This window comes from Mandrillus leucophaeus, unplaced genomic scaffold (assembly GCF_000951045.1).
Source record: "Mandrillus leucophaeus isolate KB7577 unplaced genomic scaffold, Mleu.le_1.0 Scaffold434, whole genome shotgun sequence".
Lineage (NCBI taxonomy): Eukaryota > Metazoa > Chordata > Mammalia > Primates > Cercopithecidae > Mandrillus > Mandrillus leucophaeus.
Genome location: NW_012104632.1, coordinates 65,126 through 79,979, shown reverse-complemented (window position 1 = coordinate 79,979; position 14,854 = coordinate 65,126). Strand labels below are relative to the sequence as shown.

The 14,854-nt window shown below is 43.7% G+C and overlaps 1 protein-coding gene across 4 annotated transcripts in view; it reads right to left on the bottom strand.

Annotated features, from left to right (window-relative positions):
* TMTC4 (transmembrane and tetratricopeptide repeat containing 4) overlaps positions 1-14,854 on the bottom strand; it is a 72,508-nt gene that overhangs the window by 26,020 nt on the left and 31,634 nt on the right. For all 4 annotated transcript variants that reach the window (XM_011993776.1, XM_011993778.1, XM_011993777.1 and 1 more), the window contains 8 exons: positions 13,888-13,980; positions 13,496-13,660; positions 12,487-12,689; positions 10,988-11,159; positions 10,523-10,654; positions 1,881-1,960; positions 1,595-1,702; positions 1,345-1,486 (listed from right to left, as the gene is read on the bottom strand). In XM_011993776.1, coding sequence (XP_011849166.1) covers positions 1,345-1,486; positions 1,595-1,702; positions 1,881-1,960; positions 10,523-10,654; positions 10,988-11,159; positions 12,487-12,689; positions 13,496-13,660; positions 13,888-13,980 — 1,095 coding nt within the window. The remainder of the gene's footprint in view (positions 1-1,344; positions 1,487-1,594; positions 1,703-1,880; positions 1,961-10,522; positions 10,655-10,987; positions 11,160-12,486; positions 12,690-13,495; positions 13,661-13,887; positions 13,981-14,854) is intronic.

Genomic DNA, 14,854 nt, shown 5'->3' with positions numbered 1-14,854 from the left:
TAAAAATACAAAAAATTAGCCGGGCGCGGTGGCGGGCGCCTGTAGTCCCAGCTACTCGGGAGGCTGAGGCAGGAGAATGGCATGAACCCAGGAGGCGGAGCTTGCAGTGAGCCGAGATAGCGCCACTGCACTCCAGCCTGGGTGACAGAGCGAGACTCTGTCTCAAACAAAACAAAACAAAACAAAACAAAACACCACCTCCAGAAGCTATGGCACGCACCGCGGCCGTGCCACTGGGAGAGCCGGCTCTCAGGGCCTGTGTGCAGCCAAGCGCTCCAGCTCCATGAAGTATCCTTGAAAGCCATCACACCCACAACAAGCAGCAAAGGGAACTACCAGTTTTGACAACATAAGAATTCTTTAAAGTGAAACTCTGTCTCAAAAAACAAAACAAAACAAAACAAAAAAATAAACAAAACCAAGAAGCTTCAGGCCTTTAAAATGAGGGTAAGCAGGTATCTCTTTAGAAGACGAGGATACTTTCCTACCTGTAAGGCTAAGCTGGGTAAAATCTGGAAATCTACATATAAACTTCCGTGAAAGTCACATCACTATGGATATATTCCAGTTTGGTTAAAATGAACAAAATTTTTTTTAATTAGCAATTTTTATCGAATACATCTAAATATATTAGGAACATACATATCTGGTTTCTTGAAACCAAATTAAATGGTTGATTATAGGAAGAATACAACCATTCGTGTTTTAAGAATTTTGCTGTGTGTGTGTCTCATTTTATTTTTGTCAAGAAAATCAAGAGCAATTAGATCTTCACAAACATCCTGTCAATAACCAAAAATATAAAGCTACTATAGAACACATTATTTTTTATTTCCACCAAATAATGTCAAAGCCCTTTTAAGTAAATCCTGTGCCCTCCAAAGCTGCTTTTGGGAGAAATGCTCCCTGCAGATGAAGAGCTCTGCTCCCTTGAAGAAGGAGAACAAGGGAGCTCAGAAATCATACTACGGATTTGTTTATTTAATTTCTGTTCTTATTCAATTTTTGTTTTAAAAGCAGAGAAACCCATGTTTATCAGGAAGTTACCCGTTGGAGCACTGTTTTACAGGGCGGATGGGATTTTTAACATTTTAATTTATTCCTTGGTTTAACCTTTTGCCTGGGTGACTTCTTAAACTTGACTAATTCACACTGCACTGCTCTCTAATGAGAGCTTTAAAAAATTACTCATAAGGAAATCAAATAGCTACCTTCAAATGAGATAAAAACATGTGAAAGAACTTCATAAAATGTATGGGGTAGGTGGGTGTCACTATGTCATTTTATTATAAATAAGAAAAAGAACCCATCTTTCCTTCCGCAGGCATGGCACCCCGAGCTTACCAGACGCCCGAGGTTGTAGTAACAATCTGGGTATTTCCTTCTGTGTTTAATTGCCATCCGGTAACTTTGCTCTGCGGCTTCAAACCGTTTCAGGCTGTTCTGTACTATGCCTAGATTCATCCACGCAGCAGCAAAGTCTGGCCTAGAGGAGCAGTTTTCACAAAGATAAACAAGAAGACAAAAGGCTTAGACGACGGAATGCAGGAGCTCCTTTCTTTGTCACTAGCATAATTATAAGAACAATGCTTACTGTATTCGAACAGCCAAAGACAGCAACTCCTCAGCTTCCTGTAGCTCATTCCTTTCTTTTAAGATATTTCCAAGATTATTCATGGCATGAACATACTTAGGATTTAATCTGGAAGTTGAGAGAAAAACCAAGCTGACCATTAAATACTCAGTGTAAATTTTTACTAAACTCTCAGGAATCGGCAAAGATATTGTAAAGTTGGGGTCTTTAAAGGAATGGGTGTTTCATACCAGAAAGTGAAAACGAACTGTGTACATAATTCCTCTGTAAGACATACTCGCCATACCTTACGGCTTCCCGGTAGTATCTGATGGCAGCTGTCTGGTTGCCTTTATCAGCCAGGTTTTTGCCAATGTTGTAGTGAACCTGCAGAGAGAGAATAACTGGGCCATCAGCAGATAGACTTCTTGTTCAGAGCCTGGACCCCATCACATCTTCTAACTGAAGACAAAAGGATGAGGAAAAAAATCACCCACCAGAACTTTAGCTAAAACCTTACAGGGTTTAGGAGTTGCTTGTGCTTTCATCTCCAACCCTGTAAGAGGATCAGAAGAAAGGGGGTACAGGCATGGTACATCTCTAAAGCACAACAGAAGGGAAATAACTAAAGACCTCACCAGAGAAAGCCAGAAAACTACAAAGCTTGGCTTTTTAAAATTTTACTTTTGATTTTTAGAGATGGGGTCTTGCTGTGTTGCCCAGGCTGGAGTGTAGTAGCTATTCACAGGTGCAATTATAGCGTACTGCAGCCTTGAACTCCTGGGATTCAGGGATTCTCTTGCCTCAGCCTCTCAAGTAGCTGGGACTACAGATACACACCACCACACCTGGCTTGTTTTTATCATCAAAACCTCAAATCCCCCTCACCTACACACTCCACGAGAGTTGAGATAACAAAGTCCAATCTCATGTGGACATGAGTGGAAGAAAGCATGATTCCGTCCACCCATTTAAGCAAATATGGCCCTTTCTTGGATGACACCTTTCTTCTATAGCTAGCATCAAGAGCATTTTACTCTGTATCTGTTCTAAGCAGAATGTTTATGGACTCCCCAAATCCAAATGTGGAAATCCTGACTCCTAATGTGATGGTGTTGGGAAGCAGGGCCTGTGGGAGGTGATTGGGTCATGAGGGTGGAGGCCCATGAATGGATCAGTGCCCTCGTCAAAGAGGCCCTGGAAAGCTCCCATGCCCCCTTTCTGCCACGTGAGGACACAGTGAGAAGACCGTCTGTGAACCAGGAGGCAGGCCCTCACCACACAACCAACTGCCTGCACCTTGATGGGCTTTCCAGCCTCTGGCACTGTGAGAAGTGAGTGTCTGCTGTTGAAGCCACCCTGTCTCTGGTATTATTCTCACAGGGTCTGAGCAAAGGCCTCAGTGTGGCTGGAGCACGCAGAGCAGGGATGCACGCTAGAGAGCCCAGGAGGAGCAGCTGTGCTCGCAGGGAACCCTGGGCAAGGGCAGGCTTGGATCAGTCGTTGTCCTCAGAGCCACGAGGCTGGGGCGGGGCAGGGTCTGTAAGTGTGTGAGTGCCCCAGGGCTGCAGCAATAAAGCACCACACACTGAGGGGCTTAACACAACACACTTCTCTCACAGTCCCGGAGGCTGAGATCACGGTGTTGGCAGGGCCGGTCCTATCACAGGCTGAGAGAGCGACTGCTCCTGGCCTTTCTTCTGTCTCATGGTGCTTGCCTGTAATCTCTGGCTTGCAGATGCCTCGCTCCCACCTCTGCCTCTGTCTTCATGACCATCTCACCTCTTGTCTGTCTCCCTGTCTTCAAAGGACACCAGTCACATTGGATTAAGGGCCCATCATCCTCCTGGATGACCTCATCTTAACTGACATCTTAATTACATCTGCAACAACCCTATTCCCAAAAAAGACTATACTCCCAGGTCCCAGGGGTTAGGATTGGAGCGTAGCCTTTGGGAGGCACAATTCCACCCAGAGCAGGAGGCCGGGGCGGGGGTGGCAGAGGTCGTCATCAGGTTTATGTCCATAGGAAACAAATCCCGTGGTGGGAAAGGGATGTGAGTGGGGGAGAAGCAGATGTCAGGGCCTCCGGGGAGGCTGTGGCTGCAGTCCTAGGAGAGAGGTCAGCATACTGAACTAGGGTGCTGGTGAATCTGTGGAGGGGTTTGAAGAACAGTGAGGAAACAAAAAGCATAGAAACTGGTGACCAACTGATAGGAGAGAGGGAAGTGTGTCAAGAACAAATGGTAGGTTCCCAACATTCAGGACAGAATGTGTGTGATGGCTTTTAAGAGACGTGATGGGCGATCAGGCTTGTTTAGGGGGACAGGATAGGCCGACGTGGAAGTCCACGGTCACCATCCATCTCCAAAGTTCTTTTCATTTTGCAAATCTGAAACTCTGTACCCATTCTCCCCTCCACCGAACCCTGGCAACCTCCGTTCATTTTCCATCTCTACGCATTTGACTCCCATGTACCTCATGTAAGTGGAATTGTACAAGATTTGTCCATTTGTGTCACTTGTGCCAGAATTTCCTTCCTTTTGTGGCTGAATAATATTCTCTTGCATGAGTACACCACATTCTGTTTGTCCATTTGTCCCTGGATGGACACCCTGGGAGGCCTCTACTTTTTAGCTGTTGTGAATAAAGCTGCTATGAACATGGGTGTACAAATATCTCTCTGAGTCTCTGCTTTCAGTCCTTTTGGGTATTTGCCTGGAAATGGAATTGTTGGATGACAGAATTCTGTTTTTAATTTTTTGAGGTACTAACATGGATAATTTCATGTTATATGAATTTTACCTCCATTAAAAAAAAAGAGAGAGAATGAGGAAAGGATTTTCAATGATTGAAGAGGGGGTGAAGTAGGCTGGATGGAACGGGGCTCCCAGCTGCCAATTTACTAGGAATTCTCAGGTCACCTTGGAATGAGGGCATCAGGGAAGCCAATGTCTGGTAGTTTCTCAACTATATGTGGGCTTAGAATAATTGACAAAAGAAAAAAGTAGGGACCTGAACTAAGCCCAGGGCAGCAAGACTACACAAGCTCAAGAAGACTACAATAAAAAGAATGTGTTGGCTGGGCGCAGTGGCTCATGCCTGTAATCCTAGTACTCTAGGAGGCAAGGTGGGTGGATCACCTGAGATCAGGAGTTCGAGACCAGCACGTCCAACATGGTGAAACCCCATCTCTACTAAAAATACAAAAATTAGCTGGGCGTGGTGGTGCACGCCTATAGTCTCAGCTACTCAGGAGGGTGAGACCGGAGAATTGCTTGAACCCAGGAGATGGAGGTTGCAGTGAGGCGAGAGCAAGCCACTGCACTTCAGCCAGGGTGACAGAGTAAGACTCTGTCTCACACACACACACACACAAAATAAAAATAAAAATAAAAAGTATTTGTTGATGACCAAAAGCTCCTTTTGGGACTTTACAATACAAAGGGAGTAGCAAGCCCAGAGGAGGTGATGCTATAGAAACTCAATCAGAAACATGAAGTGTGGGTGCTGCTAACAACAGTCACGGTGAATGGTAAGATGGTGTGTAGCTGGCACACCTCGAGTGGCACCCACCAGCCGGGTGTGGTGTTGCGTGCTGTGTGATCGCAGTCTCTCCTCACGGTGGCTCAAGGCCGTGGCTGCTGTGACCCTCTCTTCTGAGTTGGTAAACTGCTTCGGGGCCGTTCAGCATCTCATCTAGGGCTGTGAAGTTGGACTGGAACCGGGCTCTGAAGCCTGTGTTTCTTCCCACTAGATAATACACATTGATTACAGTGCTGGGGAACGATGAGGGTGACTGCTCGAGGCACTTTCTAGATCCATTCATTCATACCACTGGCCTTTTTCCTAAGTAAAATCACATTTCTTTTTATATGGTATTGTCCCCCAAAGTTCACATTAAACCCTCAGCACCCCAGAATGAAAATGTATTTGGAGGTAGGGTCTTTAAAGAGGTAAGTAAGGTCAAATGAGGTCATATGGTTGGGCCTCCATCCATATGACCCCAATCCGGTCTGAATGGCGTCCTTACGGGAAGAGGAAATAAGGACACAGACACCAGAGATGTGTGTGCACAGAAGACAAACCACGTGAGGACATGGGGAAGGCGCCGTCTGCCAGCCAAGGAGAGAGGCCTCACAAGAAATCAACCCTGCTGACACCTTGATCTGCCAATTCCATCATTTACAACTGTGAGAAAATAAACTGTGGTCTAAGCCACCCAATCGTGTCTCTGTGTCTCTGTGTCTCTCTGTGTGTGTGTGTGTGTGTGTGTGTGTGTGTGTGTGTTTATAGCAGCCTGAGAAGACTAACAAAATCTAGAAATACAGAAATGGTTTAAACACATTCAAGTAACATTATGTCAGAACACTACTTTCAAATGACCCCTGAAAACACAACCACATCCTGCCTTATCCATCTTAACCTACAGTGACAGCACTTCCTCAAACATACTTAGATTTCTGGAAGAGTATGCAGCAGTGCGTATTAACAGGTTTTCTTAACGGCCAATTTAAAAGCATGTAGATTTATGTTTAACCACTCTGATGAAAGGACTCACAAGCAGAGAAATCGCAGGTGATAAAAATGTGTGTACTACTGTGCACTACACAGTAGAATTTAAACTTTCTGCATCAAATTATTGTCCATTCACAGGCATTTTTGTCCTTAAACTGTATTTTGGAGGAGGCTCAGTTAATGCTATCGGTGAAGTGTGTGTTGAGAAAAGTGCTCTAAATGATTAGAATTTGAGCTTTCCCCAACCCAGCTTGGACATATGACTTTACCTCCTCTCCTATGCACAAAAGAACCTAGGGTCAGATAATCCAATCTGCCAGTGATGTCTTTGTGGTCCTCAGAATACAAATATAGCTTCCACTCAGACATCAACACGACGCCGGCCTCTTCCGCCCCAAGCTCCTGCTGTTTCCCTTTGTTCCAGGCAAATTCTGTTTTCTCAATAAAAAGCCCAGACAAAGAGTTCAACCGCCCTCTGCAGTATAGACAGTGTTCTGTTAGACACTCAGAATGCCAGAGACCAGAAGATCAAGGGAGAAGGATGTGGGACTCTCGAACAGGAACTAGTTAAAAATCTGATACAGCCTTAGAAGGCAGGCCATCCTTAAGAACTGGTAAACAGGTTTACCCAGAGGCCAGCTTTATCCTATGGGTTAGGTAGAGGGAATTCTTTGAATAAAAAATAGCTGCCTAGATTGCAAAACAAAACAAAACAGAACAAAAATCTCACAACCAGGTCACTTAAAATAGTGTTTAGAGAGTGACTTTTGTTTCCCTGAAATACAAATGATTGGAAAAGCTTATTGATTCTTCAACTTTCCCCTAGCATTTGTGATGCACACGCTGAGGCAATGAACTAGCACAGGAGAAGTTGAAGATGAAACAACCATTACAACCCAGTGACATGTAAACGCAAGAAAGTAAGAGCATTGGTTATGAAAGGCACCTTTAATACCAGGGCTGATTTGTTATAAATATTCTGGCAACATCTAATGTTAAACTTAAAATGTTTTGAAAGCATAAAAATCCTATAGCATCCTGGGTCACTTACTCCTGAAGAAAATACCTCATTGTGGCATATGATCTGTTTCATTGTTAACAGAATTTATTACAGAATTGTATCACAGAGTTGATAGTATGACATACTTTTTAGCCTTAAAAACTATAAAAATGATTATAAGTATACTTGGTATCTCATCCATAGTAGTCTCAGTGAATTCAATTTCCATTTGGCTCAATTCAATAACTAACATTGAGTGTCTACCATATGCAAGGCACTGTGGGTAATTTACATGCAGCCCAGGCACCCGCACTACCTACACTGACATTGCAATCTCTCAAAAAAGATGAGTCTTAACTCATACATCTGGCCCTAAACTAGAGCCAGTTGCCAGTTTCTTACTTTATATTTAATAGATAGCAAATGAAACTAGTATAGAATATATGTCATCTATAATAATGGGACTGAAGGAAAACAGTGTCTTCCTGAGATTTCTTTCCTAAAATTAACTTAGATTTTTTCAAAAAAAAAAAAAGAAGTAAAGATAATTTTATGACACTTCAATTTAAAAAGAAACCCCTGAAAATCTCGATCCTGCTTATATTGAATAGTATCATTGAAAAATGTTCTTGAGAAAGGACTATTACCACTGGGTCCATTTTGAAGATGAGGTCTTATATGTATTCCTTAAATTAAGAAGAGGAAACCACATTCTCTCCCTCTCTCTGTCTCACTCTTACCCTCTTTCTCCTAATACTTATGTGCATGCCCACAAGTGCACACCCTGTGTTTTCTAGCCTGTCACATATGAAATCACTTCCTGGGCAGATTTTTGGGTTCAGACATCACCTGTGTTCCATCCCCCTTATTTACTAGAGGCACCTGGGCACATGCACACCAAGTATCTCTCGAGCCACCTACATTACTAACCTAGATAATGTCAGTTTAATCTTGCTATGCCTCAGTTTCTCTCCTCTGGGAAAACAGAGAAAATAATACCTTCTCTCTCTAAAAAGCTGAGTGACAGGATAATAGAGATGAATTATAGAGCCTTTGTAAAGAAATCTGAACTCCTTGTGATGAGGAACTCCACAAATAGAAGGGGCAATTACTATGATTCAAACAGTAAAGGAAAAATAAAGCAGATCTATTAATGTTTATGAAATTAAATCACAGGCAATTTATTTTTGGTAGCATAAAATAAATTGATAAATCAGCAAATCAAACTAAAGATAAAAGCTGAAAGTAATTCATTATTTTATCTAAGTCTCTTAACTGTAAAATATGAACGAGAGATTTTAATCTAAGAAAAAGATAAGTAGCCAGTATCTCTTATATATTACTCTTTACTTAAGGTTCATAAGAAGATGTCAACTATTCATTAGATTTGTTTACATAATTTTGTCTGAAATCATTCTTTCCCTTAAATATGGAACATACACATGAAACAGATCCAGAGAGTGCCCCGTCTCCACCCAGAAGGACTGCATTTAAGCAATCTAGGCACCTGTTATTCTGAGGACCTAAGACAGAATGAATCATTATTTAATGATAATAATCTATACTAACAGGAAATTCTTCTAACCTAACTCCCTTGGCCCCCATTTTGAGCAAATAGTATTCTACTCAACATAATGCAAACCCAAACTGAAATGAGCCTACAAAAGCTAACACTTGGCTGGGCGCGGTGGCTCATGCCTATAATCCCAGCACTTTGGGAGGCCGAGGCTGGGCGAATCACGAGGTCAGGAGTTTGAGACCAGCCTGGCTAACATAGTGAAACCCCGTCTCTACTAAAAATACAAAAATTAGCCAGGCATGGTGGCGCACGCCTGTAGTCTCAGCTACTCGGCAGGCTGAGGCAGGAGAATCGCTTGAACCCGGGGTGGAGGTTGCAGTGAGCTGAGATCGCACCACTGCACTCCAGCCTGGGTGACAGAACGAGACTCCGTCTCAGAGGGGAAAAAAAAAAAAAGCTAACACTTTCTGAGCACCTACTATGTGCTGGCCACCATGTGAGGGCATTTTAGTTCATTCAGCCCTAACAACAAACCCAGCAGATGGGTATTATCCAATTCTGATAGGAAAGGGCATGGAAAGTTTTAAAAAGTGTAGTTTTGCCCAAAGGGGCACCAGCTAGTCAAGTGAAGAGCTTGGATTCATCAAGAATACAAGTGAAAAAATTCCTACCAGATTGCTTCAACCAAAAACATTGCCAATTTTAGAGCACAGTCACGCATTACTTAATGACAGCAAGGATACATTCTGAGAAATGCATTGTCAGGTGATTTTGTCATTGTTTGAACATCATAGAGTGTACTTACACAACCCTAGATGGTACAGCCTACTATACACCTAGGCTATGTGTGGTCTAGCCTGCTGCTCCTAGGCCAGAAACCTGCGTAGCGTGTGACTGTACTGAGTGCTGGAGGCAGTGGTAACACAGTGGTAAGGATTTGTGTATCTAAACATAGAAAAGAGGCAGTAAAAATATTGGTCAGGGGCAGTGGCTCACGCAGCATCTGGGAGGCTGAAGTGGGTGGATCACTTGAGGTCAGGAGTTCAAGACCAGCTCAGCCAACATGGTGAAACCCTGTCTCTACTAAAAATACAAAAATTAGCTGGGTGTGGTAGCAGGCACCTGTAATCTAGCTACTCAGGAGGGTGAGGCAGGAGAATCCCTTGAAACCGGGAGGTGGAGGCTGCAGTGAGCCGAGATCACACCACTGGACTCCAGCCTGAGTGACAGAGTAAGACCCAGTTTCAAAAAAAAAAAAAAAGGTATAATTTTATGGGACCACGGTCATATATATGCTATATGCAGTCTACTGACTGAAACATTGTTACATAGCACATGACTGTATGTACATTTATGTTTACCTAATCTGACCCCCAAAAAATCACAAGCAGGGGACCCAAAGGTGACAAAAATGTGTACTATTGTGCAGCACATAGCATAATTTAAACTTCCTGAACCAAATTATTGCCAATTTGTAGGTATTACTACCTCTTTAAATTATAGCTTGAAGGAGGCTAGTTAATGCTATCACTAGAGAGTGGCTTTTGAAAAGTGTGCTCTAGACGTCAGAATCTGTGCCGTGGCCACCCTCAGTCTGAATACGCAATGTCACCTCCCCTGAAGCTACTTCAAAGGGTGAGTAGATCATCTGGAAGATGAGTAACACCTCATTAGAGTCATCTATTTCATTGATATTGTCTGCTTTTAAATGATTTCTTTTCAATTTTGGCTGAGTGGAATTTTAATGAATCTTATCAAAATCATTAAAAAAACACACACAACAAAGGAAAACCCAAGTATTCGGTCATGTCTTACATTAAATACTGTATGACAGGAAATGTTCTTATTCAGCCCAAGAACTTAACAGATATCCTAGTAAGGTCTCTTTAAAAGAAATGTGGCAGCTAGGTACCTTGGCATTGAGGGGACACACAGACAGAGCGCTTCTGAAAAGCTGTTCCTCACTCCGCCACTGGCCGCTGCGCACCACGCATCTCAGCATGTTGATGAGTAAGATCCCCAGCACGACAGCAGCAATCAGTTTCTTAGAACAGAGAGACATGGTAAATGTCACCGGTGAGATGCTTCTGGTCGTTTTGTCCATCAATCAGCACCACTCTCGGAGTGCAGAGGCGATCTTGGCTCACTGCAAGCTCCGCCTCCCGGGTTTACGCCATTCTCCTGCCTCAGCCTCCTGAGTAGCTGCGACTACAGGCGCCCCCCACCACGCCTGGCTAATTTTTTGTATTTCTAGTAGAGACAGGGTTTCCCCATGTTGGCCAGGATGGTCTCGATCTCTTGATCTCGTGATCCACCGCCTTGGCCTCCCAAAGTACTGGGATTACAGGCGTGAGCCATCGCGCCCGGCGGCTGATACCTTTTTCTTGGTATGTTTGCTCAGGGCTCCAAATCCAAAAGTCAGCAGCACACAGTAGCCAACGCTGGGGAGGTAGAGGACTCGCTCCGCGACCACGAAGCCCACTCGGAAGAACAGGTTACTCGCGGGGAGAAATGGGATAACAAGAAATCCCAGGCCCAGAGTAAGGATCCTGGATGATGAAAAGTATTTAAATAAATGGTTATTTCCAGACTTCTCAAGAAAAACGTCCTACTCCACATTAAATTAATGCTAAAGACCTTTTCTTTTCCATGGCATCAACAGAGAAAAGATATTGTTTCAGCCAAAGGATATCATTGGTAGAGAGAGTTTAGCATGTGGCAGCATGTGGATAAGGCATAAAAATATTCCTCAGGCACTTCACAGAGTCTAAGGGTAAAACTTAAAAGCTAGACAATTCGTGTGGAGAAAGTTAGAATGACCACATTTCTGAGGCCTTACTAATTCCTCTACTCCTTACTATGCCTCAACCCGTTTAGGTACTGAACAGTTCAGTGGACACTGTAGGTCTCAATTAATTCAAAAACTGTCCCAATCAGTTTTCATGGGGAAAAAATTTTCCTCCAAAATGTAATGAGAATAATAACACTGAAGCAGTTTAAAGTTTATGAAATCTGAAATAAACAAATACCATTGTTTGGTTGCTACGTCACCATAAATTTCAGTCAGGGAGATACGAAGCTGAGCACTGAAACACTTCTAGAACCACTTGATCATTCCCAATGTCCCCTATGATGCAAGAGGATGAATTAAGACTCTAGGTCCATTTTGGTGGCTCCTTCCTGGGCCCTGTGGCTACAGTATTTCTTTAAAAATCCCATTTTCTGTGGATAACGGAACGGGGACGAAAGTTTGTGGCTCTTTAGAATTACCAACCGATTTAAGACACAGGTAAACGTAAAACTTAATTTATTTTGAGAAATTACTAATTCCATAAACACTTAGGCTTAAAAGAAATCACCTTAAACAGTTTTCTTTTTCATGAAACACATTTGTTTTCCCCAATTATTTTCTCAATAACTTTTTTTTTTTCCATCAAGAAAGAACAGTCTCTTTGGGGCAGTGGCTTGTTTTGTCCCCAGCAACAACAGAAGGAATCACGGCAGCGTTCACTGGGGTGTTTTAAGGAAGAATTGTGCAATAATGGGCACAACACACATCAATTACACTCTCTGTTCTGACCGTAAATTACTCTTTACCACCTATGGCGAAAAGGATCGCAAAATGCTACTTCCTGGGGAAAGGGGGAGGGAGGGATGAAGCAGTCATCCGTAGCCCCTCTTCCAGCCTCGCTCCCCACCCGCGGAAGCCAGCCATGGATTCCGAATGGTGGAACTCATCCTAGCCATAAATATGCATTTGAAACAAATGTCCTTAGATGTGACTTCCACAAAATCGTTAAAATGATCAGCGCAGGATTTCACAAAACGCTTCTGACTCAACCAGCGTGGAACTTAAGATTCAGTGCTGCCTCTTACCTTCTCTTGTGGCCGTCTTCAGAGCACAGGGCTTGGCATATTAGGCCAATTAGGCAGAACCAGAGTGCTGCAAGTGCAATTACCCTCCAGTCACTGACGGACTTAATGAGGGGGATGCAGCCCATTGACCAATCAAAACACAGCCACCAGGGACACAGCAGCAGCCAGGCATTCAATGAATAGTAGTAATTGTAGTTTACGGCCTGTCGGTCAAAAAGAAAACAAACATTTATTTGATACTGAACTTAAAAAACATATATATATGCACTAACTTCACTTTTGAGGCACTCATATGCTTCTGTTCAATGAAAGCAGTTGTATCAACTAAAATGTTGCCAACTTGTATTACAAGTTGTAATACAGGCTGCAGTCTATAATGTGTTAAATGCATTCAGATTTTGGTATATAAAAATATGGCAAAGCCACCAGACTATGCAATACATTCATTATATTTCTGGCCAAGCTATGATCTCTTTGCTGCCTGAAGCCCATGACCTCTGAAATCTGAGGCCCCAGGGTCACCTATGCACCCAGTAACATAACAGGGTTCGATGGCTGTTCTCTTGATTTTGGTCTCTATGAAATGCACAGCTAAGAATTTGTGGCTTGATACTCCTGCCTTTAGAAAAAAGGCAAATCTAAAAGAATAGTCTTATACCACCAGTCTTCTAAAGATACCAACAAGGTTATATATTTAGTCTTAACCCAGCCGCAGGGTTAGGGAGCCCTTTCACGGGACTGGCAAGGACCCTTATGTGAGAAGGAACCACCCTCTTTACTCCTCGTTAGAACAGAAATGCAAAGAGCTTCCGCACGCCCTTTCAAGCCCCTCAGGAAGACCTGCTTTCATCCCAGAACATCTTCAGTGATCGCAAACAAACATGGAGGTGGCCCGTGTATTGGGGAGTCTGTTGGCGTGGAGGGGAGTGAGACGAGGAGGAGGGGTGAGGGATCTGGGAATCTGGTGGGGGAAGAAAACAGTCCAGGGAGTGGCAGGCTCCGAACTCACCCTCACCAGCATGCTGTCAGCAAAAGACGCCGGGTTGTCCACCTCGGTGAAGGCCGGCGGGCCCGTGCCCATGATCCTCCAGCGCACATACAGCATCCCAGCCCCTCCGGAGGTGAGCAGGGTCATTCTGAAGAGGAGGCCCCCGTTCCTGAGCATGCCGGGACTCTGCAAGGACACCGCAAAGCCCCAGAGGTGGCTGATTTTCAAATAAAAGTGTGGCTGAGCCAGGTACAGACGTGCAGCAATTCTGCCTGAACTACTTCAACACCGCGCTTTAAAAGGTTGGTTATTGTAGAATTCAGAATCACAAGGAATATTTGAAAATGGCATTTTAAATCAGCTGGTACTTGACATTTTCCATGTCTGGGCTGGAGATAAAAGTGCAGACTCACCTCTAATGACTTGTCCTTATGCAGTACCTTCTGGACAATTTCCAGAACATTGAATTTGCCTATCACCAAGATGTCAAATACTGCATTCAAACCCTAAGAAAGCAAAGCAAGACAATCAGCCACGGGAGAGTGTGGCTCTGTTAGACAGCAATTAGACTTCACAATTTCATTACTCCATCTAGACAAGGAACACATAGAGAATCACGGAAGACCTCTGCAGCTCTCTAAAAAAACACAAAACAGCCCTCCTCCATTTCTATGAAATTAGCTCAAGGTAATAGATCATATTTATTATTTACTAAGCCCCTGATAGTAATGATTTCACAGTCTATGTGTAGGAGTTCTACAAGATTCAGGATAACTAGAAATTTGGGATTCCTAGAAAAAGCCCTCAAGAGATCCCTCCCCCCTGCTTCTTTTGGTCACTATAAAACAGTCCTTTAGTTCATGCAACAGACTCTTCTCCTGGGCAGTAATCATACTGGAAGATAAAGGCAGCCATCAACCTCAAAAACCCAGCCACGTAAGTGAACCTTAAGTGCCAGTGGACTTCGGCATCTTTATAAATGGGATGAACATACATGATAATCTCTGATGGAGCTCTGGAGATCTCTTGTGCAGAAATCTAGTTGTCTGGTAGTTTTCTCCCTGGGTTACAGCTAGATGACATCTCCCAGCCTCCCCTGCAGTTAAGCTAGGTCGCAGGGCTGAGTTCTAGCCTTATGGAATGTGGGAGAAGTGACGTGTACCATTTTGGAGGTTTGGTTGTAAAACTTGGGCACACATTCCCACATGGTTTCCCCTTCCAGCTGGCTGGAATGGAGATGCCCAAGGTGACTTTGGAAACCACACATTGATGAGAGCAGGCCTTTGCCAGGTGGGGCCGTGGTGTGGAGGATGGCTACCTCTATTAATTTACAGCTCTGCCCATGACCCATGAAGGGAACAACAACTTCAATTAGCTGTC